Genomic DNA, 24,056 nt, shown 5'->3' on the forward strand with positions numbered 1-24,056 from the left:
TATTTTTTTTTTCTTTATTTATTTATATTTTTTTTTTTTTTTTAGAACAAGGGCCACGAAAATTGGACTTGGAAGAGTTAGTAGAGTCAGCTATAGACCAATGGGGGCGGGAAGAATATAGAACACACGAGCTTAGATACTATGGTCTTGCTTGCTCCTGGCATGGGCATTAACTACTAGAGCCTATTTCGTGGGCTCCAGCCCGTGTGCTAGTTGTATGATTCCCGTCTCTCGACCATGTGGTCTTATACTGCCAGTCGGCAAGACCTAGATAGTATCCCGGTCCACCCTCAGTCCTACCATCGAGGTTACTAGCCGTGTCCACTGTCAGGGCCTCCATCTTGTATCTATTCAGATAAAAGCTTGAGCCTGTCCTGATAATTCAATTCGCTCTCTGAGGTAAGTGGGTAAAATCCATCACGAAGAGCCTACCCGAAGGCGCAGAACCAACCTGATCGTGATGTGAACTGAGTCCGGGGGAATGATTTCACATGCCCCGAGGGTCTTTCTTGGATGAGAAAATCAATTATTCGAGCTGCGGGGTTGGTCCTGGGAACTCTGCAGCCGGCGCGTAGAGTTGAGCCATCGATTAAGCAGTCATTTTTGGCGGCACAGCTTGCTTGCAGCCCACGAGAGCCAACCAATTCCGCAAGGTTCGAATGGAAGCCTGAATGGCCTATCCCCTGGCTAGTTTTTCTCCCACGGGGTATATCAGACTATGCAAGGCATGACTTACCAGAAGTAAGACACAAAAGACCCTCTCCTCTCCGCCACATACGTGGCGCACACCAAAAAGAAGATCGGAACCATCATCACAGGAAATCTGACCGGTTCGAAACGGAGTGCTGTAAAGCCATTGCGCCCGTGAGGCTGCTATGCCGGGAGACCAATCATGAACACGCAAATATATCTTGGATGAAAGCAAAGAAAGAGCCCCGAGGTGATCAAAGCATCGCAAAATTGACAATGCCGCGATTCTATGGGAATCCCAAGCAGAATAAAGGGTCACGGTCTTGGATTCATTCGAAATTAACATTTCAGGTTAATTCCAATCTTCCATTGCTCTTTCGACAGGATCGAGCTCGGCCGCAATCGCTTGGCGCTGAGGGGCTGGCCGAGCCCCACTCCCAAAGTGCAGCCTGAGGCAAGAAGTCGACTGAATCGGGTGGGACGACTGCCGTTTGATGTGTTTGCATGTGTACATAAGCTCAACTCGAGACAACATCACTCCCAGACGTGTGTTCTTTCAGATACATGCATCTCAGAATGGCACGGCACCTGAAGCCCTGGCAGCGTACAAAGATTGTTCATATGATACGTAGCTGGAAAGGATAGAGGGGCAGATAAGATAAGCGACGGATGGAGCTTTGTGGGGCTTAGTCAGCAAAGCCAGAGTGACCGCGGTGAACAGTTAATCCGAATCCGAAACCAACTTCTCAGCTCCGCCCTTCACCTATTCACTCCACACAACGATAGAGGAATGCAAGGGTGTTAATGCTTGCTGGCAAGCAGCCTGCGTATCCGGTCAGTAATAATAATGGCGCATCCACGTCGAATTCGGCGGCACCGTTCATCCCTGGAAGGAGTTATCGTTCCTTCATCACAACCTTTGCCCCCCGAAGAGCGTGACCTCGCGATCCGAATTTTTGAAGAGATTACTCTGCATTTTGAGCGTTACCAGGCAACTAACAGCGGTTATAAACCGATCACTCTTATCAGACTCATGAAACACGAAGTCTCAGAGACAGACGAATTCTTGAGCTTCTTTTTCTCCTTTACCGGGCAAGATCTACTTGACGAGGAGGATGGAGGAATCGGTCTTGATCAAATCTTATCACACCTTGCTGGTTTTTCTAACTGGTCAGCTGAAGAGAAAGACGCTTTAAGCGAAAGTTTCGTTACATTCGCCAAGTATCTGGTGGACAATTTCTTCCTACCACGTAAGTTTTTAGACCAGGCGCGGGACGAAAAGTACTCACCATCCTTAGTAAAAGCGTTGGCAGCTAAAACCCCTCAACCTACCCCCTCCCGGTCCAAACCGCATGAAGCCGCCATTGGAACACCCCAACGCGTTTCGAACCTTAGAAAACTCTGTCTTGGTCGTGACCGCCACCGATGTGTTATTAGTCGGAAATTCGATGCCCAAGAAGCCCAGAATCGATATAAGCGAGATGGGCGTGATGTGAAGGATGATGATGGCAAGTCACTACTACCAGAACGTGATATCATGGCATATCTTGAAGTTGCGCATATAATACCCCACTCCCTTAACTCAATTACCAGCGGAGGAAGTGAGGGGAGACTTGTAAGTTGACATGATATGGCCAAGCTTTCAACCCTGCCTGACAGTAGTTTAGGCAGATCCGAAGCAAATTGCTCACCGAATCCTAACAATGTTTAACCCTATCGCTATCCACTTAATTGATGGCGTTGATATTGACCGACCAATGAACGCATTAACCTTAACACACGACCTTCATAAGTTATTCGGTAACTTTGAAATTGCATTCGAGCCGGTTGACTCCCAACCGCACACCTACAGAATTAACTACATAGATTCAGACCGCATGGGCCGGGTCGAAAAGCTTCCTGTCACTGTTAGCCTCTTCATTACACCCAATCGGGATGTAGAGCCGCCTTCGCCTGAACTTCTTAGAATCCATAGTGCTATTGGACGCATCCTCCATCTCAGTGCCGCTGGCGAGTATATCGATGAGTTCATTAGAGATCTAGAAGAGATGGAGAGTGGTGAAGTGATGCAGAACGGAACTACTCGTCTTGATGATTATGTTTGGTTTAGGCTTGGAGCGATGTCTGTTCATTAGAACAATACCAAATGCTTGGTTTTTGATTCAATTTGCTCTAGCGCAAACTGTGTGACTTCACAATGACGTAACCTGTTCGCCAACTAATACTTCACTCGTCTGGATGATGTCCTTCCGCAGGCCGGTACAGTAATTCCTGATATTGTATATTGCGCTATGGGTTTCTTGAATCTTGAAGTTGTGATGAAGAATCTTCTTCACGACGGAAAGTATGCCAATATGACACAAACACTTTCAGTAATAATGAAGGACAATGAAATTGCCTGCTTTGAAGTGCTTTGCCGTAGTCCTACTGAATGACCCTGCTTAAGGTGTTAGGGTGTATAAACTACTCTTCGAGAGTATCGAGCTCCACTGTCTACAATGGCTTGGCACTGATTGATGCCTGGCAGCCTAAGGTAGGTGTTCAACTAAATCAGCTGACATATGCTGTTTGATGTGTTTGTATCTCCATGTAAGCTCAGTCTAAGATAATATCATTCCAATATTTGTTTTATCCAGGTACTTCCTCAAGATGGCACAGTAACTGGAGTCCTGGCAGCGTACAAAAATCATTCATATGATTTATAATAAAAGATTCACTTCATCACAGATCGCAAAAAGTGCGGAATACGATAGGTGATCTATGTCAACTATTTATAAAAACCTTAGAATATTTAGCACTGCTGGAACTCCTTTAGTCTATATTAGTTATCCACTAACTGTTACTCTGTATATGACTGAGGCATTTTAATAAGCAGCCCACGCTTTATCTTGAGGAGATGGTTGCCTACTTGTAATATGAATTTGATGTTTGGGTATCTAAATACAGCGTTCAACGTGCTCTTGCGCGTTAGGGATGGATGAAAAAGCAAATATGATAAAAGGCACAGGAATAGAATCCTCGTTTGTGAGCTTTTTACTAACATAAACTTTCTAAATTCCAATCATATTAGCTAGTCTTTGTCGATGAGTCCGGATGTGATAAACGGGTAGGGTATAGGCGAACTGGCTGGGCCCCGCTTGGGGTAATCTTGGTCCAAGTATCTAGGTTTCACCGGGGCTAGCGTTATCATATACTACCAGTATATGACGTTCCCGCCGCTCTATCTGGAACCCATCGTCTTTTCTCTCTACTCATAAGTTTTATCTTAGCTCAACTCTTGGTCATCTATCTGAACCTCAAAAGGCTTTTCAATTTCCATATTATTTTTCGCATTATTGTGTTGTGTTGCCTTCCTCTACAAAGGTGAAGTTATCATGGTGTGTTGGTTTATTCCTTACTTCCTTGTTCCGCGGTTGGTTCCTATGATAGTTTTATTCTCTTTCTACCGACTGCCAACATGTTAGATTCTTTATGCATTGTATTATGTATTGGTTGTGTTTTATCTGACTATATCATACTTTACTCCATGTGCTGCCTTCTTGTTCCTGGCCTAGGTCTGCTGTCAAATTGAAACACCCTCTTTTCTTAATCGACTGCCTGGCAGGTCGAAGGTGCCAGCCTATCCTGTAAAACATCAAGTTAATTACTACCAGCCCTGCAGCTAGCTACTATAGTACTGAGCCGTATCCTGTTGTGTGGTCCATGGATTTCTTTTATTGGATGTCATTTTACGCTAATCTGACCCTTAGGTAGTACATATGAGAATACGATATCATTACTAACAGTTCACGAGGGGTTCTGTAGGCCTCATGGGCGTTATATCCTGGAATGTCGCCGCATTATCAGCCGGCTGTCTGCAAATGGACGGCCCCTAGTTGTGGTTTACACTAAGCGGACCTGGCAAGCTCATCTATTCCTTAGACCCGTTCTTTATTTTACTATAAATACAGGTTGACCCAGTCTGACTTCAATACGAGCTGGGTGGATGGTGCATGGTACATGGCTCGACGGCCTATCGGCTTTGGAGATCGTTTATTTTGGCCAGGCCTGCTGTCTCCTTTGCTGTTCGTTGAGTTACCATTCTGACATGGATCGAACATAACCTAGAATCCTGATTGGGGCTGATATGTCCCATCCAGATCGACACATTCACCTTCAGCCCTCCCGTATGATACCATATCCCACCCGTTTACTTTTAGAGAATGCTAACCTGTTTTGGTCTATACCATTGCGAAGTGGATAGACATAATTATCTGACTAATTACCCTCGCAAATCCGGACCTGCTGCGGTCATGCGGTATGACTATGATTACTCTTCACCCTTGGGGGCGCAGAGGCTGAGCCCTTCTCAGAGCATATCTCCGGTCATCCGCATTCCACTTGCTAGTCCGCAGTGGTGGTGCCCATATCCACAAATGAAATTGTTCAAAGCTGACGATACCATGCCCGCAGTACTGCCCCATGCCGCGAAGAAGTACTGTCTGGCCAATTGCTGCTCGTTGTATGTCCCTACTGATACACAATGCGAGTAAAAGTGACTGCAACCATGCCATGTCACGCTGGATTGAAAGAGGGCCAAAAGGGTATAAAAGGAGTCTAGCCCCCGAGTCAAATATTAACTAGCCTGCAACTTCCACTTTTCACATCTGAGAGCTGCTTCCCATATCATTTCTACCTCCACCATGACAAACCCTACCCGTGAATGGTGAAAAGGTTTCGGACATAAATATCGAACCTCCATTGAAAGGCTGCAGGACTATTCTGTGCTTGGTTCCGCAAGTCGGCCCATCCTCATTGATTGCGAAGATGACAGGGCCAGTGGACGGGATGACGCGGATGGTGATATCATCCTGGAAACGCCCAGCCATCGCTCACTGAGCTCCGCCTGCTATGACAGCCAGACACATTTGACTTTAGGACATTCCGAGTCAGCTGCACCAACCGCTTTGGCGGGGAGGGTCTCCATCATATGGTGAGATGGGGGTGCAGCGATCAACCCACGGTGAATGCGCCTCAACAGTTTCCTTGTTGGTGGAGAACACGGACAGCGCCGTACAGAACGCACGCTTAGGTATTTTGAGCCGTACTCTATGATGGATGAAAAACTTACAAGGTCTAGGGCGTACACCCGAGAATAGAGGACAAGCGGCGTCTGACGGGGAGCATCCACATGGCCTCTCTGACTGTAATGATGGCATGCCATTCCCACTAGCCCAACAAAACATTAACTGGGCTCTAGAGACCGGTATGATATATCTTCCCCATTAGGATTGTTCCGCTGGCTGAGCGAGTACACCAGACACCCTTTTCGGTTGCCCCGGCTCAATGCCCGTGCAGCCACCAGGCAGTCAAGCCGGTTCTGTGACAAGCGTCCTTGCACACCGATCAACTCAAAAAGGTGGCTTGGAATTTTCTTTGTCTCAAAGTGGAGTGGCATTCCTACTCCGAGTTGAGATTGCGTGCTCTGCAGTTGCTCACTCACTATGTCCATCATGCCAGCTTCCGACATAGTCCCAGAGGACATAAACGACGGGCCGTTTCGGAAGTGCCCTTAATGTCAAAGCATCCAAAGAGAGCTAGGGGGCAATACGAAGTCGCTTCCGCCCGTGTGCCTCGGACCCACACGAGTGCTGTTCTCGTAACCTCACTCGCTTTTTCATCGGTCGGCTATCCAATTGGGAACGATGAAAGTCAATGATCAACACCCGCCCTAACTCGGCGTTCCACAGCATGTTATCCGACCGAAGGTCCTGGTGTAAGACCCCAAGTGAGCGAATCTTCTTCTGCGATCGCGAAATTTCATACCGGATCGCCTCGACATCTTCCACCTTGTGGATGGGTTCACCGCCCCAACCCATGAGCAGCATATGGCGGATCTGGCCAGCGCCGTGCAGGAAGTAGATCATGGCTAGATTGATTGTGCCGAGGAAGACCGGGACGGCTCGCCCTTGGGCTCGCCAGAGGATACGATAAATATCCGCCTCTCGCTTGACCTCGTTCCACAGGTAAGACGTCGTTCCTTTCCCAACAACTGTATACCCATACGCGGTGCACGTGATTTTGAAGGGCGCTCCCGATGCTCCACAGCCTCCCATAGGGGAGCAGTCGACGTCGAGATTTTGGTCCAGTTGCTGCTTAATCTGCCGAACTAGACCGCTGGCATTAATCAAGTGTTGATTGCTGGTGCCACCCTGTCGATGGAGCTCGACATTCGGGCAGCGGTCATCCAGCGTGCCTCCTCGCTGCAGGCCCAGCAGACATCGTTGGGTACAAAATTGAGCGTTGTGTTGGTACCGGCCGCGTTCATTCGGCTGGGTTCCCGTCTGACGGGCCGATCGCTGCACCGATGGAGACAATGGAGATGATGTAACCTGGCTGAAGCCACGCTTCCGCCCGCCAGGAGCGGGGTCTGTATCAGAGTCTGGAGAATCATCTCGGTCCATGGTATTTGGCGCACACTGGGCTCGAGACCGGGTCGGTATTCGACGTCGTTGCGTAGGAGATTCCACCGGAGAGGACGACGGAAGATACTCGGAGGCCGTCCGTCCGGAACTCACCGAGGGACTATATTCGGAGCTCGGTGGGTTTTGCCGCAATTCTCGTTCCGGGATTTGGGAGCGGGTATGATCGAAACTCGTCTTCCAGACCGGCAGCTGCTTCCGTGCCTCATTTCGCCAGGTTTGGTCGCGAATTGGAGCACCAAAACTCATCAAACACAGACACAATACCCGCGCGATGGCCGTCAGCGGCTGATCAAAGCTCTGGTCATCATCCAGATCGATCTCCATGTTCGGCTCACACAGGTGGTAGTACAACGTGCCCGGCTCATCGTAAAGGACACGTAATAGAACTAATGCCAATCCGTTCGTCAAATATGAGTACTCGAGACCTTCCTGAATCATGACATGGTACTCTTGAGTTATAGCCGATCCGGTCAGCCAGGCTGCATTATACGCCAATTTCGCGGATTCCTCCGTGGGGATGGAATTCGGCCGGACCACCTCTTCCCAAAAGTTCCTCTCTCGCAAGCCGGCGCGCAGGTTCTCAACGGACAGCTTATGAGGCGGCTTATACTCGACTGTGGTAAGAAGCGTATTTCTCTCACCGTCAACGCGGCTGATGCAAAATTGATCCGGCCTAGAACGCCGGTACGTCGAGGATTCCGTCAGTAGGGATGGGTTAGTCTCAGCTTGATCCAAGGCGTTTGCATGGTTGTCAAACTTGACCCCATCGCCCAAGCCAAACCGGTCTCGGGCAGCAGGGTTCTTGCAAAGTTCTGCGATAATGTCATGAACATAGTTCTCCACACCAAATCGTTCATAGCTTTCCAGATCCGGTTCACCACTTATGGCTCTTTCATTAAACCTTTGCCCCAGAGCCTCCAGCACAAGACGGGGCGAGAATAGTTGCGCAGCAGTCTCATCTGGAGGTGCCAAATAGGCACAAACAGAGCGGTAAATCTCTTGTTGTCTGGCGGCACAATCTTCCCAATGACGAAGCCGCAACGGACAATATTTCCCGGTCGGCGCGGGTATTTTCCCAGTCGTAGAGCGAGACGGGGTTTCAGCTCGTAGCCGCAGCGAGAAAAGGGAGTGGCACAGGCGAAGGAGCTCGAGAAAGGTCGTTGGCCGTGTTCGTTCTCGTCCTTGGTCCCGCTCTTCCTCGGCCCTCTTCTGACTCTCTTCAGCTCGCCTTCGTTCTCTCTTTTCTTGTTCTCGCTCTTCTTCTGCCTTTCTTTTGTCTTCCTCCGCCCTCAGATAAAGCGCCTTATAATCCGGAGAGCTGGAACTATCCATCTATTCGATAAGTCGTGAACATGTACAGAATCGACGCGGGTTATTCCAACAAGAACCTAGAACAAGCGGGATGTCAACAAACAGAATCGACTGGAGAAGTCTGGCTTGGAGTCGGCAAAAAGTCAATATGAGGGAAGTTAAGAGACATAGGACAACCTATTCTGGCTCAAAGTGTTCGTACAGCATCAACTAATTCGTAAAGGGGGAATCTTCCAGGGCATTTTTTAGACGGGGGACCAAGGAAAGGTGATATACTGTTCTGGGAGGAAGGGCTGATTAGCGCTTATGTATCACGTGATATACGGATCATGTGGGACCGACTCGTGTGGAGACACATCATATTATTAGTGCACATTGGCCGTGCCAAGCATTGATCCATGACACATGCTAACCTTCGATAGGTCCCACACTCAGCCCGGGGACTTCATCGATGGAGCGCTCAACTTGCTGGATCAACCAGCTGACGTCGATGGTTGTTCCGTGAAGGGTCCAGTCGAGCTGCTTCAACTGTCTGGCGGTGCTTGAGAATGCTCGCGAGGCCATGATTGTTGACTTTCGTAGATATATATAGAGAGAATGCGGGAAGAGGGTGATTAGATTTGAGAGTTGTCTTGGAGTATGAAAGTAACCTGATGAGACTGTGTAGATGCTGATGAGCTGTGGCATACACCTCCTTAATATACCTCATCAAGAGCGATACTATCTAGTGCATAATTCACCTTGACTGTCTTTCGCCATGGATTACACAGAACACTTCCCAATTCATTGGCTGCGAAGCGGCATAGGGCATATCACACCCCCGCAATATCCTTGGAGCTAAAATATAGGTGTTCCTAATTATGGCTGTTTTTGCGAATCTACTGATACTCCCTTGGCCTATTACATCGGTTGCATTGCCGCCTTCCCCACCCATCCATCTCCATGAATTTCATGTTTCAGCCGTCCAGTAAAACTCAAAACAATAGGATATAATTCGCCCTCTACACGGTCATGGTTGAAGCTCAGCTAGAGGCTGAAACAGTCAGCGTTGGAGGCAGACACTTACTCGGTCCTTAGTTAGTTTCCACCACGGCGCCAAAGTTGGGGCAGTGCCTGATTGATCACCGGTACCCACTAGTAGCAATGCAAAGAATCATTGGTCACCTACGCGCTATTGGACTGCACCGAAGCAGAAGAGCTCTTCTTTGGCATCGCCAATAAGTTCTTTTTGACAAACTGAAGCGTGACTCAAGCCATTTCAACATGCTATTATTGTTAGGAGCCAAAAGTTGTACGAGGATGAGGCAGATATTCCGACTGGCTTACTGAGACATCTGTCAGCTTCACTCGTCTCTCCCAAAGGCCTTGCCCTCTCTATGCAGCACAGCTGTGGCCTTTTGGCAAGGTATGGTTGTCTACTTCGCTGTCTTGATTGGAAGCATCCGATGATCTCATTGGCTGACTGCTTGTTTCTCACTAGCCTGTATCGGGAATAATCACATCCCCTACCGTGCCAAGGTTTACCAGCTGTTACTCGGGCTTCTTGACCTTCTTCTTCCAAAACTATTGATATCACATTCTTCCGCCAGCGTACGGAGAGTAGCTCTGCAATGAGCACTATAAGGCCATTTATCCCTCGTCTGTCCACCTTGCTTCGCAAGAAACCGTTTCCCATGCCTTCTCCCGGGTCACCTTTACCGCCTGACATACTCGTCGATGAAGAGATCTCTCCAGTATACAATTCTAAGTACTTCTACCCAGCGAAGCTTGGAGAGGTATTTGCCGATCGTTACCAAACCCTGGTCAAGGTTGGCTGGGGCGTGTCTTCAACCGTATGGCTCGCGCGTGATTTGCAAGTATAGCCTTCAATAATTTCTATTCTATTCGAAGCTTTCTCTATCTCTAACAAGTATACAGGGATGTCAAAGGGGCAGAGCTCGTCTTAGCACTGAAAATCGTTAATAACAATACAAATTCCGCTAATCATGAACGCGAGGTTGAAGAGTACATTTCCACAGCAAACCCATCACATCGCGGCCGTTCACTTATTAGGACTTTACTAGACTCTTTTGAGGTCAAAGGTCCAGAAGGTTCTTATTCATGTCTTGTGTATCCACCTATGAGGGAGCCATTATCAATGTATCAGCAGCGTTTTAATGATAGAAGGATGCCACTGCCCCTCATTAAAACCTACATTCGTGCTCTTCTTACGGGGCTTGAATACCTTCACAAAGAATGCAGGATAGTTCATACGGGTAAGTTCAATCCTCAGCCTTACTTCCCATCGGTGATACTGAGCTCAGGCGGCTGCCTAGATCTAAAGCTTGAAAATATCATGGTCACGTTCGAGGACCCAACCGTGCTTGCTGATTTCATAGATTCTCAACTTAAAAAACCGATGGCTTTCAAAATTAATTCGACGGGACGACCAGTATATCAGTCCCATAATGATTTTGGGCCCCTCAAAAGCCTGAGAAGTATACCACAGCTTGTTGACTTTGGCTTGGCAACCAGACTTGAGGAAAACGACGATTGGGGCGTGTGGCCTATTCAGCCAGACCACTATCGGGCGCCAGAGGTATTACTGGGTAATGGATGGCAAATGCCTGCGGATATTTGGAATTTTGGTGTTCTGGTATGTTCCATTATTCTTTAAAATTATTGCATCCACTAATGCCAGACCAGCTGTGGGATATAATCGAAGGCAAAGAATTATTTCAGCATATCTATAATCGACAAGGTCGCTACGATGCTAAATTACACATCGCTGAAATAATAGCTTTACTTGGTCCACCCCCCCCTGAGGTCATAGAAAGGTATCAATATATGCGAGAGTACTCGTGGCCCGAATCTGTTAGACGAGAAGACGACAGAGTATGCGAGACCGCGGAGGAGTACTTTTGCGGGCCATTCTTTGACAATAATGGTATTACTTGGTTTCCTATCCCCAATAAATTATTCCCAGGCTCACGAAACATCCTAGGTCACTTTCTCTACGAAAATCTGATCCCCCACCGGAAACTAGACGACACCGTTTCCTTCCTTGAAGGAGAGGAGAGGGAAGCATTTCTGGATCTCGTCAAGAGAATGCTTGTCTGGCATCCAGATGCGAGAAAAACGGCAGGTGAACTGATGAGGCATCCTTTTCTTCAACCGAAGCAAACAAGCGCCTGATTTCTGCGAACGTTTGCCAGCAGAATGAGTCGAAATCGTGGTTGATCCCAGTTTGGCGATGCCATCATATGACCGGTTGAAGCGTAAACGTATTGTCCTTGAATGACATATAATATTGTCATCTTATCTGCTTTGATCGGAAAGTAATAGCATTATACCTTAAATTGGATCCAAGACATCAATCACAATTTCATCAGGGTCATGGTTCTAAAACTTTTGTGACTCAGATGAACATAATTTGCTGCTGAAGGAGGGTTCGAATCTTATGTTACTAAAGAGCTCTTTCAATGCAAGTCGGCAAATCAATTCGGTCCTTGGGAAGTTCGCTAAATCTGGTCTGGCTTGATGGAGCTCTCTGCGAGCTAGATCCTATCAGAAACGTAACAATTGATGTTGAAGTTGCTTCGGGATGGGATCTTTCCGCAGGCCAGCACCTAGTTATCATCTTGACCACCACCACCACCAACCTACAAGTATCAATGATACAAAAGAATCGCATGGCAAATAAATTTATCCCTGGACAAACGAGGACCAAAGCCCTCGCTCATCTTAGATTAAGGATTTAGCTAATCTGGTTGTTTCAAAGCAAGATTCTTCAATACTGGAAAAAGTAGGCGTCAACTAGACTTCCGGATTTATTAATCCCTATCAATTTCTGTATACTCGGTTCACTATACAACTGCCAAAAATCTATTCCCTTGTTTTTTGAACGTTTGCATCCCCGGCATGCGCTTGCGTTGCGTGATGTCACGACTTGATCGAATGCTGATCTGATACTAAGCAACAGGATCAGGGCTCTATATAGACGCAGGCGCATATATATCAGCAGTCAGTATGGGAGCCTTCTTCAGATGAGAGGGACGATCCTGAGGCAACTCCTGTATGACAACACAATGTTCCACAGATCATGCGTAATGGAGGGGGTGTAAAGATACTCATCAAGCTCGAGCCATACAACCACGCGGTTACTCGGTACCAGCCTTAAGCTTAAGAGCTGGTGCTCTAAATAGGAACAAGGCGTAGTCTGCGTGATAAACCCCCAGGGTCTAGTGCAGGATTCCACTAGCATCAATAATAACGAGGGTGCTGAAACTTCACTTGATAGATCATTAATATAGACCCGGAATGTCTCTGCATCAAACGAGATGCCATACCTAGGAAATAGCAGGAAATACACAACCCAAGACAGTAATTCTGGCTAGATGCTTGCAACTCTCGCTATATCCCGTACAAGGATCCTCACTTTCTTATAATAGTAACTGTACGCGTTAATGTCCGGTGACTGATCACAGTGCCGTTTATATAGATACCGGCTGTAGACCCTCCGATTAGACAACATCTAGAACAACCAAAACGCCCATCCTAATTATTCGAACTCATTCTATAGCACCACCTCCACAATGCCCCGGAACATCAGACCCTATCCTCCCAACCCCACCGTCGAAACCGAATCATCCTCTTGCCTGTCCCCTCCACCCACATCTACCACCCCCTCAGCAACCACAACACCCACAAGAACTACCGCAGCAACTACTACAGCATCTCCCACAGCAACCCCCCCTCCTCATCCCCATCATCCTCCAATGCACCCTCTACCCCAACATCTACGTCCTCTTCCGCACGCCCCTCACCCTCGCCCAACTCGCCACCTACCAAGTCAGCCACGACCCATTCCAAGACGTCGAAATCGCCCTCTTCCACCCCGAAGACAACAACACCAACACCGTCATCATGGCCCAAACCGACGCCGACTTCTGCAATTTCGGCCCCTACAAGTTCCCCTGCTGTCGGATGTCGTTGAATTTTACGACGCAGGTGATGGATCCGGATGGGAAGCGGCTGGAGGGGTTTTTGATCGGGTTGGCGGATTGGTTCAGGGTGGTGGGCGTGGAGGTCAAGATGGTGAGGGGGTATGGGGGGACGGTGTTTGTGAGGTGGGATATGGGGGGGGAAGGCGGTGGAGGTGGTGAGGGCGTTGGCGGGGAGGGGAGGGTGGAGGGTATGGGAGGTTAGGTTGGTGGAGGTTGATCAGGGGTTTATTTATTAAATAAGGGGGTCGGGTGGTTGTGAGGATGGTGGTGTTTGGTCGGTGTGGTGGTGGTGGTGGTGAAGTTAGGGTTAGGAAATGATTGATAGATAGAAGCACTAGCGGCTGTTCGGAGTCATTCATGATTGATTCATGGCTAATTAATGACAAAAGTTGTGACTCATATTCTTCCTTGCTAGTTATGTAAAGTATGTAATTGTGATCAATTATCTAAGTCAACTAAATATCTAAACATCTCGATATTGTCGTACGTGTGCGGCTTTTGCATGTACACCTACATCCTCTCACTCCACCTCTATATACTTCCACATACCTAAACCACACCACCACCACCACCACCAAGAATAACCATGCAAATATCAATCCCCCTAATCGAACAATCCGAATGCACCCACCTCGCCCACCAAGCCCACGCCCTCACCACTCTCACCCCCCACAGTAACCCCCCCATCCTAATCCACCCCCTCAACACCGGCCTCGCCATCCGCACCACCACCACCGCCACCAACAAACTCAACCGCGCCGTCGGCCTCGCCATCTCCACCCCCCTCACCCCCCACGACCTAACAACCCTCGAACATCTCTACGCTGATATCCATCTCCATCCCGAGATACATCTCGCTGAGACGGCGCATCCGGCTGCGGGGATACTGTTACGGGAACGCGGGTGTGAGGATGTTGGGGAGGTGGGGGTTTATGTGCTCTCGCTTGATTCTGTGGCTTTGGGTCATGGGGATGGGGGGAGGGATGGGATTGAGGTGTTGGAGGTGATTAATCCCACGGAGGAAGAGAGAGAGGAGTTTGTGGCGGCGTCGGTGGCGGGGTTTAGGGATACGGGGCGGAGCGAGGAGTTACTGGCTTTGTTGGCGCGGTTGGCGGCGGTGAGAGGGGATACGGGGGTGTTTGTTGCGAGGGGGGCTACGGAGGAGGTGGTTGGGTGTGCGGCGTTGGGGGTGCTTGATACATGTCTGAGTGATGGTGGTGGTGATGTTAAAGGGAAAGGGGGGAGGGAGAAAATCGGACATTTGTATCTGGATAGTACGGTGCCTGGGTATCGGGGGATGGGGGTACATAGGGCGTTGATTCGGGCGAGGTTGAAGAAGTGTAGGGAACTTGGGTTGAGGGTGGTCACACTGGCGACGAAGGTCGGGGGTGGGAGTGCGAGGAATGCGGAGAGGGAGGGGTTTGAGTTGGGGTATAGGAAGGGGGTTTGGGTTTATACTAGTTGATTGGTTTGATGTTGATGGGTTTTGATATGGAGTTGTGTATATTGAAGTGAAGGGGTGGTGCAGATGGTTTATGGTATGGTATGTTATATATTTGTCAAATACTCCGTACTAATCTTGGTATTAGTATGAGCTGTAGGTAGGTATAGCGTTCAGCAGTATGGCAGTAATGCCTTAGCCTATTGCAGGTTCGCACTGTGCATGAGCACAGCATCTGACAACAATGTCTTCAGGTCAGCTCGTCTGGAAAGAGCTCAGCGAGTCCCTGCTGTACAGACACTCCTACTACGGAGTAGCTGACAGGGTTGCATAGCCTGGCAGGCAGCCACGATGGCAAGAATGTGGATCGAGCAATCGCCCTTGCTCCGTAACATAGAGTTAATGGTGACCTCACGCCCCTGCTGCCTCCAACCGAGCCTTCTTGGCCCGTCGCTTCATTTCTCGCTTGGACAGCGGCTTCTCCTCCTCGCCAGTAGGCTCCGATCCGACGGACGCCTTTCTCTTCAAGCCGTCGGCTTTGGCATCATCCTTGGCTTGTGACTTGGCGGATCCGTCCGTCTTCGCATCAGCTTTGACCACTGTATCCCCCCCATCCACAATATCAATAATGCCCCGCCAGCTGGTCCGCTTCAGCTTGGCTAATGCCACCACCTTCCGGGCCTCCTCGCAGATCGCCTCTTTGCCGCGCTCCTGCGAAAGTCCCCACACGCACGCCAGGTTGATCACATCCCATGGAGCCCGAACAGCCAGCGCCCGTCGCGCCTCACTAGACACGATGATGCCTCGGCCGCGCGTGGCCCGGATTAAAGACATCGCGTTGCCGATGAGGTTGCGCCGAGCATCCAGACCGCTTCCCGTGACCCCCGGCCCGTAGCAGATCTCAAACCGCACCCCCCGGGAAATCGCAGCGGAGGCCATCTTGAACTTGAAGTGGAAGGGCAGTCGCACGGAGAGATCCAGCGAGATGATGTCGCATTCCAGGTTGGTACAGGCATTTAGCAGCGCCTTCTCATTGGTGGGCCGCAGCGCGACCAGATCATAAGCCTGCGTCAGGCTGGCCAGCTTCTGGTTCTGCGCCGGGTCGGCCAGGGTCAGGTTCAGGCGGGTGAGGAGCGTGAGGCCCTTGGGCGCATTCTTGGGAACTGGTGGGGGAGTAGGATTGGAAGGAAGCTTTCCGCTAACGGTCTGAGACAGAGCGACGGTGGTGTAACCGACTACATAGAGTGTCAGCGCTTCAGGTGGTCGTGGAGGAGCTCGCTGATCGGGTCTTGTGCCGGGGGATCATGACGCACGTTCTGCCAGAAAGCTCAAGGTCGGGGTGATCTCGGGATCATCCGAGCCATAGGGAAGATTCAAATCGAAGAACATGATAAAGGTTCGACTGCCCGGCGACAACTTCGAAGGTCCAGAGGGAACACTATCTGGATCAACCACCGAGTCCGAGAAACGGCCATTGAGAAATCGGCCGGAGCGGCAGTTGTTCCGGGCCGGCAGGTGATCTAGCCTCCAACGAACGGGTCCCGTGACCGTCAAGGCGGAGCGACACGCTCTTACTAGCCATTCTGATCACCCATCCCAAAGACTATACTCGCTGCCCCCATCGCTTGCTCGGACGATAGCACGGCTGCCTTCTTGACACGGGCCCCGCCACTCCTGGTCTTGCAGCTGCTGTTGTCTGTCCTCCTCCCCGTGCAATTCTCCCTCGCGACGCCGCCTGTTGCCCCCTCCCTACCCCGCCGCTTTTTATCTGATCGATATCCGATTGTGGGCTGACCCGAACCTGCCTGCCAGCCGCCATCACCATGGCGCGCGTCTATGCCGATGTCAACGAGCATATGCCCCGGTCTTACTGGGACTATGACAGTGTGAACATTTCCTGGGGGGTCTTGGAGAACTACGAGGTGGTCCGCAAGATTGGTAAGGCCGATACGAACCGCGCACCCCAATCGCCTGCCGAATATCGCAACATTCGTGTAAATTACGTGCTAACCAGTATCTCCTCAGGCCGCGGAAAATACTCGGAAGTTTTTGAAGGTATCAACGTCGTCAACTACCAGAAATGCGTCATCAAGGTCCTCAAGCCGGTCAAGAAGAAGAAGATTAAGCGTGAGATCAAGATCCTCCAGAACCTGGCCGGTGGCCCCAACGTGGTCGCCTTGCTGGACGTGGTTCGCGACAGTCAAAGCAAGACGCCCAGTCTGGTGTTCGAGTATGTCAACAACACGGATTTCCGGACCCTCTACCCCCGGTTCTCCGACTACGATGTCCGGTACTATGTCTTTGAGCTTCTGAAGGCCCTGGATTTCTGCCACAGCAAGGGCATCATGCACCGTGATGTCAAGCCTCACAACGTGATGATCGATCACGAGAAGCGCAAGGTAGGTCCCTGCTCCATCTGCTCGCGGGCGTCGCTGATGTCTCTAGCTCCGTCTTATCGACTGGGGTCTTGCCGAATTCTACCACAAAGGCACGGAGTACAATGTCCGCGTCGCCTCTCGGTACTTCAAGGGCCCCGAGCTTCTGGTGGACTTCCAAGAATACGATTACTCCTTGGACATGTGGTCTCTGGGAGCCATGTTTGCTTCCATGATCTTCCGCAAGGAGCCCTTTTTCCACGGGAACAGCAACTCCGACCAGCTGGTGAAGATCGCCAAGGTGCTCGGTACCGAGGAGCTGTTCGAGTACCTGGACAAATATGAGATTGAGCTGGACCCTCAATATGACGAGATCCTGTCCCGCTTCCCTCGGAAGTCTTGGGTCTCGTTTGTAAATGCGGAGAATCAGCGCTTCGTCAGCGATGACGCGATTGACTTTTTGGACAAACTTCTTCGATACGACCATGCGGTATGAGGTGTCCCTTGTATGAGCGAACTCCCGGCTAACTGGTCTAGGACCGTCTTACTGCTCAAGAGGCAATGGCTCACCCGTACTTCGCCCCCGTGCGGGCAGCCGAGGCCCAGGCTGCCCGGAACAACACCGCGACCGCCTAAACGGGACGGTGTTGGTAGGACTATAATCATACCTCTTTCGGGTCACTGCTTCTGCTAGTCTTCCCGTGTCGTCATCCATTGTGATAACGAGATTTGATATGTTGAGTTGGTCTGATGCTGGATCCATACAGAAACCATCAGGACCGGGGTCGTGGCCTGAAAGATAGCGCCGTGGATGCGATGAGTTATGGCATACGGAGACGACGATGATGACAGATGACATACGCCTAATATATCTCGACTCGAACCTCTTGGCATACCCGTGAGTGGAATCTATCAGACGGTGTTTAGAGTGGGATGGATTTCGCTCCTGTTTGAACCTGCGTAACCATATAACCTTCCCATACTCTGTGCCTTTTCCGTTTCGATTTTCCGCGTGATCGTTGGTCTGGTGTTGAAGGGATTTCTTTGATGCTTCTGCGTTGCATTCAATCTACCTCTTTCCTCATAATCTGCATGCCAATCCTAGTTTGAGCTTGGTGCTATTCCCCGAGCGATGTTTGGCACGACTGCCTTTGCCTGGATGGGAGGCTACATAGAGAAGATGCATAGCTCTACGCTATAAGCTTAGAGGCTTATCAGGCTTCCTACGGCACTACTAAGTCTTCTGCGTAAGCGTCGATACACGGGAGTAAAAGTGACGATGGTCTCACGTGACTGTGACTCACTGTGCAGAATCCTCCGCGGAGGGCGAGGATAAATACCCAACAGCAGACTGGAAGCAACCATTGAGCAGCACCAACCTCTGTGGCAGATCGAGACAGGTCAGCCCGAGATCCGTTCAGTTACAGTTTACACAGTACGACATCGGACTAGGCTTCTCCACCGCCCGGTGTCCTCAGGCCCCATCCTCAGGCCCCGCACCCGCATGCTCTGATTCGTTCCGTTCTTTGCTCTGCGCCAGGAAATTTAATTGCCCGCATTCGCACAACGACCCCTCCTCCCCCTCCTGCTCTCTATCGCCGTTTGAGTCACCGGTGTCAAGATACTTATCCGTCGACTCGTGGCGCGATCGGCGCCCTGGAGATTTCCCCCTCCTCCCCCTCCCTTATATCGTCCGTTTTCCAGAATGGCCCAGCCCTCTGCTCCCCAAAACCCGAGTACGCCGTCCTTTGTCCTTATCGCCTCCCCGCAATGCTCAAGTCGCTGACCACCTGCTTCCTCTAGCTGGTGAGCCCAAGGCTCCCGTCGATGTCCCTGCCCAGGCCGATGACCAGTTGCGGAACCAGGATGCCAATGCTGTCACCCAGCCCGCCGAGGGCCAGAAGGTGAAGAGCGAGAAGGAACGTATGTACTGGACCATACCCTGCTGGCATCATACATCGTCTGACAATTGATCGGGTATAGTGGAGCGTGAGCGTCGCAAGGCCGAAAAGGCAAAGAAGTTCGCCGAGAAGCAGGCCAAGCAGGCCGCTGCTGCTAAGACCGCCGCCCCCAAGACCGAGAAGAAACCCAAGGTCGAGAAGGAAAAGACAACCGATGCCTACGACCCCAAGGTCATCGAGGCTGGTCGCTATGAATGGTGGGAGGAGCGCGGCCTGTTCTTGCCCGAGTTCGGCCCCGATGGCAAGGTCAAGCCTGAAGGCTACTTTGTCATTCCCATCCCTCCTCCCAACGTTACGGGAGCTCTGCACATGGGTCACGCCCTCACCAACGCCCTCCAAGATACCATGATCCGTTGGCAGCGCATGAAGGGCAAGACCACCCTGTGGCTGCCCGGTATGGACCACGCCGGTATCTCCACCCAGAGTGTGGTGGAGAAGATGCTCTGGAAGATGGAGAAGAAGACCCGCCACGACCTGGGCCGTGAGGCGCTTGTCAACCGCGTGTGGGCTTGGAAGAAGGAGTACCATGCCAACATCAAGAATGCCTTGCGCCGCGTGGGTGGTTCCTTCGACTGGACCCGTGAGGCCTTCACCATGGACCCCAACTTGTCGGCTGCCGTGACCGAGACTTTCGTCCGCCTCCACGAGGAGGGCATCATCTACCGTGCCAACCGCCTGGTCAACTGGTGTGTGGCCTTGAACACCTCTCTGTCTAACCTGGAGGTCGAGAACAAGGAGGTTGAGGGACGTACCCTCCTCGACGTGCCCGGCTACGAACGCAAGGTCGAGTTCGGTGTGCTGACCCACTTCTGCTACGAAATCGATGGCACCACGGAGCGCATTGAGATCGCCACCACTCGTCCGGAGACCATGATCGGTGACAGTGGTATCGCCGTCCACCCCGACGACCAGCGCTACAAGCACCTGATCGGCAAGTTTGCCCGCCACCCCTTCGTCGACCGCCTGATGCCCATTGTCGCCGACAAGGACGTCGACCCCGAGTTCGGTACCGGTGCGGTCAAGATCACCCCGGCCCACGATTTCAACGATTTCAACCGCGGAAAGGCCCACAACCTCGAGTTCATCTCTGTGCTGAACGACGACGGTACCTTCAACAGCAAGGGCGGTCCCTTTGCTGGCATGAAGCGCTTCGACGCCCGTTACAAGGTCATTGAGCTCCTGAAGGAGAAGGGCCTGTACGTCAAGTGGGAGCACAACCCCATGAAGATCCCCCGCTGCGTCAAGTCCAACGACGTGATCGAGCCCATTCTCAAGCCCCAGTGGTGGATGAAGATGGAGAGCCTTGCCAAGCCGGCTATTGAGGCCGTGGAGAAGGGCGACATTGTGATCAAGCCCGAGTCGGCTGAGAAGAGCTACTTCCGCTGGATGACGAACATCAACGACTGGTGTCTGTCCCGTCAGCTGTGGTGGGGTCACCAGGCTCCCGCCTACTTCGTCAAGATTGACGGCGAAGACGGCGATGACAGCGATGGCAACCTCTGGGTTACTGGCCACACGGAGGAGGCCGCCCGGGAGAAGGCCGAGGCCAAGTTCCCTGGCAAGAAGTTCACCCTGATCCGCGATCCGGATGTCCTGGACACCTGGTTCTCTTCTGGCCTGTGGCCCTTCTCTACCCTGGGCTGGCCCCGTCAGACCCACGACCTGGAGAACCTGTACCCCACCTCCGTTTTGGAGACTGGTTGGGATATCCTGTTCTTCTGGGTTGCCCGCATGATCATGCTGGGTCTCAAGATGACCGGCAAGGTGCCTTTCACGGAGGTGTACTGTCACTCTCTGATTCGTGATTCCGAGGGTCGCAAGATGTCCAAGTCTTTGGGTAACGTCATTGACCCGCTGGACGTCATGGAGGGCATTGAGCTCCAGGACCTGCACGCCAAGCTGCTGGTTGGTAACCTGGCCGAGAAGGAGGTTGCTGCTGCGACCAAGTACCAGAAGAAGGCCTTCCCCAAGGGTATCCCCGAATGCGGTGCTGATGCTCTGCGCTTTTCTCTGGTTTCTTACACTACTGGCGGTATGTATTTGCATCCAACCCAGAGAGCTCTACTAACTGGTTTCTAGGTGGCGATATCGCGTTCGACATCCAGGTCATCCACGGTTACCGCCGTTTCTGTAACAAGATCTACCAGGCCACCAAGTTCGTGCTCGGCAAGCTGGGCGATGATTTCAAGCCCCAGGCCACCCCTAAGAAGACTGGCAAGGAGTCTCTCTCTGAGCGCTGGATTCTGCACAAGTTCAACCAGGCTGCCAAGGAGATGAACGAGACCCTGGAGCAGCGTGAATTCTCCCAGTCGGCCCAGATCGTCTACCAGTACTGGTACGGCCAGCTTTGCGACGTCTTCATCGAGAACTCCAAGTTCCTCCTGGCTCCGGAGGTGTCCGCTGAGGCCCAGCAGTCCGCCAAGGAGACTCTCTACACCGCACTGGAGGGCGCTCTCACCCTCATCCACCCGATGATGCCTTTCGTCACTGAGCACTTGTGGCAGCGTCTGCCCCGCCGCGAGGGCGACGCCACGATCTCGATCATGAAGGCCAAGTACCCTGAGTACACGGCCGAGTTCGACGACGTCGAGGCCGAGACCGCCTACGAGCTGATCCTCAACACCTCCAAGGCCGTCCGGTCGATCCTCGCCCAGTACGAGATCAAGACCAAGGGTGACATTGTCATCCAGACCTACGACGCCGTCAGCCACAAGACCGTGTCCGAGGAGCTCACCAGCATCAAGTCTCTTGGTGGTAAGACCCTGGGTGACCTCAGCGTGCTGGGTCCCGAGAACACTGTTCCTCCCTCGGGCTGCGTGGTGGCTCCGGTCAGCTCGCAGGCGGCTGTCTACCTCCGCGTGTCCAAGGAGGTTGCTCTTGAGCAGGAGGGCAAGGCTAAGGCCAGTCTGGAGAAGGCGCGTGAGACCGTGCGTCGCCAGCAGACGCTGATCACCAGCGCTGGCTGGGAGAAGGCGAAGCCGGAGGTTCGTGAGGCGGAGCAGAAGAAGCTCGTGGACGCCGAGAGCGAGGCGGCTCGGTTGGAGGAGCAGATCCGGGAGTTTGAGAAGCTGCGCTTGGAGTAGACGACACTACATAAATCATCTGTTCATTATTCCCAGTACTGTAACCCTATAGACAAAAATATAGGATACATTGTTTTTATTCGATTACCTACCATGATGCCATCTGGTGCTGTGCAGGAGTAGGACGAAAGAGCGTATACTTGGTAAATTCACATACTAGTGTCTCAAAGAGAAACAGCGTCCATCGAATAAATACCACACGGAATGGCAACCCCAACAAATTAAAATCCTACCCCTCAAGCACTCCGTAAAATCAGGAATATTGTTGTTATGGGCTATGGCAGCAGGTGTGGAGAATAAGCTTATCGATAAGCGACGCCAAGCCCCTTCCGCCAAAACTTTTCGCTCCGCCTTTTTCTCTTTTCCAATCGAAATCGATTTGCTCCGACAAATCTAACCTCAACCTCCCTTTCAGACCACCACCGACAAAATGCTTCGGGAAGTGTACGTCTATTCTCACTAACCTTTCACACTCCTATAAACGGATCTGGCTAATAAGGTATCCTAGGAAACCCAAGAACGCGCGCACCGCGCGAATCCTCAAAGCGAAAGAGCCGCAACTGATCGAGCCCCCGAAACGCACACTGCTGCTGCACGGGTCGAAATGCCCACAAGCATTGCACACGGTGTTGAAAACGTTCCACTCGCTGACGCGCCCACACTCGATCCTATTCCACAAGAAGAACGAGAATATCCGGCCGTTTGAGAATGTGGAGAGTTTGGAGTTCCTGGCGGAGAAGAACGAGGCCGGGTTGGTGGTGTTTGGGAGTAGTAATAAGAAACGCCCGAATTGTGTGACGCTGGCACGGGTGTTTAATACCAAGGTGTTGGATATGTGTGAGTTGTTGTTGTTGGCGAGGGAGGGGCAGGAGGGAGAGGAGCAGGGGATGGGGGGGTTGCAGATTGGGGTTGGGTTGCGGCCGATGTTGCTGTTTGCGGGGAGTGCGTGGGAGGATGAGACGTCGACGGCGCATGTGATGCTGAAGAGTATGTTTGTGGATATGTTTAAGGGGGAGACGAGTGATAAGATTGATGTGGAGGGGTTGCAGTATGTGTTGATGATTGGGGCGGAGGAGGCGACGGAGGGATTGGCGCCGGTGATTCATCTGCGGTGGTATAAGTTGCGGACAAAGCGCAGTGGGCATAAGTTGCCGCGGGTGGAGTTGGATGAGATTGGTCCGAAGTTTGATTTCAAGGTGGGACGGGTGCAGGAGGCGCCTAAGGAGGTCTTGAAGGAGGCCATGAAGCAGGGCAAGCGGCCGAATGAGGAGATCAAGCTCAAGAAGAATATTGGGCTGGATTCGATCGGTGATAAGATCGGTCGTGTGCATCTGGGTAAGCAGGATCTGGGTGGTCTGCAGACTCGCAAGATGAAGGGATTGAAGCGTCGGGCGGGTGTGGAGTCGGATGAGGAGGAGGATGCCGAGATGATGGATGTGGATGAGATCTCGGAGGATGAGGGACGCAAGCGGACCAAGATGGCCTGAGGGTGATGCTGTATGTTTCTTCTCTTGTCTACCTATCTATCTTCGCGCACGAGGCGTTTCGGGGGATTGGATTTGCTTGACATGGTCGAGGCGGTACTTGACCGTTTGTATACGTTGTAAAAGTCTTCTCTTATCTCACTAAATCATATCTCTATATTCATCCTTCTATATGTCTATATTCTATCCTCATCCTCATGAATCATGCACGTGACATGACGTTCGCTCGGGCCGACTCTCACATGCCGAGGATCATCGCAAC

At 51.4% G+C, this 24,056-nt stretch overlaps 9 protein-coding genes across 9 annotated transcripts; 7 read left to right on the forward strand and 2 right to left on the reverse strand.

Annotated features, from left to right (window-relative positions):
- Nucleotides 1-1,450: 1,450 nt before the first annotated feature.
- On the forward strand, nucleotides 1,451-2,470 carry BO80DRAFT_289179 (uncharacterized protein). Its single transcript, XM_025714979.1, has 3 exons — nucleotides 1,451-1,940; nucleotides 1,989-2,305; nucleotides 2,362-2,470. The coding sequence occupies exons 1-3, from the start codon at nucleotides 1,538-1,540 to the stop codon at nucleotides 2,389-2,391; spliced, it is 750 nt and encodes a 249-aa protein (XP_025577953.1). The 5' UTR covers nucleotides 1,451-1,537; the 3' UTR covers nucleotides 2,392-2,470.
- BO80DRAFT_349425 (HNH endonuclease signature motif containing protein) lies at nucleotides 2,394-2,825 on the forward strand (the record flags this gene model as incomplete). The annotated part of the gene is made up of 1 exon (XM_025715503.1): nucleotides 2,394-2,825. The coding sequence occupies one exon, from the start codon at nucleotides 2,394-2,396 to the stop codon at nucleotides 2,823-2,825; it is 432 nt and encodes a 143-aa protein (XP_025577954.1).
- Nucleotides 2,826-6,266: 3,441 nt separating this feature from the next.
- BO80DRAFT_442741 (uncharacterized protein) lies at nucleotides 6,267-9,029 on the reverse strand (the record flags this gene model as incomplete). The annotated part of the gene is made up of 2 exons (XM_025721289.1): nucleotides 6,267-8,486; nucleotides 8,895-9,029. The coding sequence occupies 2 exons, from the start codon at nucleotides 9,027-9,029 to the stop codon at nucleotides 6,267-6,269; spliced, it is 2,355 nt and encodes a 784-aa protein (XP_025577955.1).
- Nucleotides 9,030-10,075: 1,046 nt separating this feature from the next.
- Nucleotides 10,076-11,639, forward strand: BO80DRAFT_453284 (kinase-like protein; the record flags this gene model as incomplete). The annotated part of the gene is made up of 5 exons (XM_025721994.1): nucleotides 10,076-10,310; nucleotides 10,376-10,720; nucleotides 10,781-11,100; nucleotides 11,151-11,391; nucleotides 11,449-11,639. The coding sequence occupies 5 exons, from the start codon at nucleotides 10,076-10,078 to the stop codon at nucleotides 11,637-11,639; spliced, it is 1,332 nt and encodes a 443-aa protein (XP_025577956.1).
- A 1,145-nt stretch (nucleotides 11,640-12,784) lies between these two features.
- On the forward strand, nucleotides 12,785-13,652 carry BO80DRAFT_432857 (uncharacterized protein; the record flags this gene model as incomplete). Its single annotated transcript, XM_025720803.1, has 2 exons — nucleotides 12,785-12,827; nucleotides 13,027-13,652. 2 exons carry the CDS (start codon nucleotides 12,785-12,787, stop codon nucleotides 13,650-13,652), a joined length of 669 nt encoding a protein of 222 aa, XP_025577957.1.
- A 378-nt stretch (nucleotides 13,653-14,030) lies between these two features.
- BO80DRAFT_349987 (uncharacterized protein) lies at nucleotides 14,031-14,915 on the forward strand (the record flags this gene model as incomplete). Its single annotated transcript, XM_025715523.1, has 1 exon — nucleotides 14,031-14,915. A coding segment is annotated over one exon (885 nt), but the record flags the coding sequence as incomplete, so codon positions are not given.
- A 66-nt stretch (nucleotides 14,916-14,981) lies between these two features.
- On the reverse strand, nucleotides 14,982-16,319 carry BO80DRAFT_423066 (PHP domain-like protein). Its single transcript, XM_025718958.1, has one exon. It carries the CDS (start codon nucleotides 15,828-15,830, stop codon nucleotides 15,303-15,305), a length of 528 nt encoding a protein of 175 aa, XP_025577959.1. The 5' UTR covers nucleotides 15,831-16,319; the 3' UTR covers nucleotides 14,982-15,302.
- Nucleotides 16,320-16,714: 395 nt separating this feature from the next.
- Nucleotides 16,715-17,902, forward strand: BO80DRAFT_453287 (casein kinase II subunit alpha/alpha'; the record flags this gene model as incomplete). The annotated part of the gene is made up of 4 exons (XM_025721995.1): nucleotides 16,715-16,829; nucleotides 16,917-17,290; nucleotides 17,337-17,756; nucleotides 17,804-17,902. The coding sequence occupies 4 exons, from the start codon at nucleotides 16,715-16,717 to the stop codon at nucleotides 17,900-17,902; spliced, it is 1,008 nt and encodes a 335-aa protein (XP_025577960.1).
- Nucleotides 17,903-18,622: 720 nt separating this feature from the next.
- Nucleotides 18,623-23,959, forward strand: BO80DRAFT_491861 (valine--tRNA ligase). The gene is made up of 6 exons (XM_025723726.1): nucleotides 18,623-19,002; nucleotides 19,070-19,189; nucleotides 19,250-21,259; nucleotides 21,307-21,386; nucleotides 21,510-22,285; nucleotides 22,819-23,959. Exons 1-6 carry the CDS (start codon nucleotides 18,972-18,974, stop codon nucleotides 23,795-23,797), a joined length of 3,996 nt encoding a protein of 1,331 aa, XP_025577961.1. The 5' UTR covers nucleotides 18,623-18,971; the 3' UTR covers nucleotides 23,798-23,959.
- Nucleotides 23,960-24,056: the final 97 nt, after the last annotated feature.

Source organism: Aspergillus ibericus (assembly GCF_003184845.1).
Source record: "Aspergillus ibericus CBS 121593 unplaced genomic scaffold BO80scaffold_9, whole genome shotgun sequence".
NCBI lineage: Eukaryota > Fungi > Ascomycota > Eurotiomycetes > Eurotiales > Aspergillaceae > Aspergillus > Aspergillus ibericus.

Excerpts from the sequence above, each read along its gene's own strand:
- BO80DRAFT_289179 (XM_025714979.1), top strand. The coding sequence starts at position 1,538 with ATGGCGCATCCACGTCGAATTCGGCGGCACCGTTCATCCCTGGAAGGA. Across the intron at positions 1,941-1,988 it reads GGACAATTTCTTCCTACCAC|TAAAAGCGTTGGCAGCTAAA; the intron begins GTAAGTTTTTAG and ends CACCATCCTTAG. Across the intron at positions 2,306-2,361 it reads GAGGAAGTGAGGGGAGACTT|ATCCGAAGCAAATTGCTCAC; the intron begins GTAAGTTGACAT and ends TAGTTTAGGCAG.
- BO80DRAFT_423066 (XM_025718958.1), bottom strand. The coding sequence starts at position 15,830 with ATGGCCTCCGCTGCGATTTCCCGGGGGGTGCGGTTTGAGATCTGCTAC.
- BO80DRAFT_491861 (XM_025723726.1), top strand. The coding sequence starts at position 18,972 with ATGGCCCAGCCCTCTGCTCCCCAAAACCCGA. Across the intron at positions 21,260-21,306 it reads GGTTTCTTACACTACTGGCG|GTGGCGATATCGCGTTCGAC; the intron begins GTATGTATTTGC and ends ACTGGTTTCTAG. Across the intron at positions 22,286-22,818 it reads TTGGAGGAGCAGATCCGGGA|GAAACCCAAGAACGCGCGCA; the intron begins GTTTGAGAAGCT and ends AAGGTATCCTAG.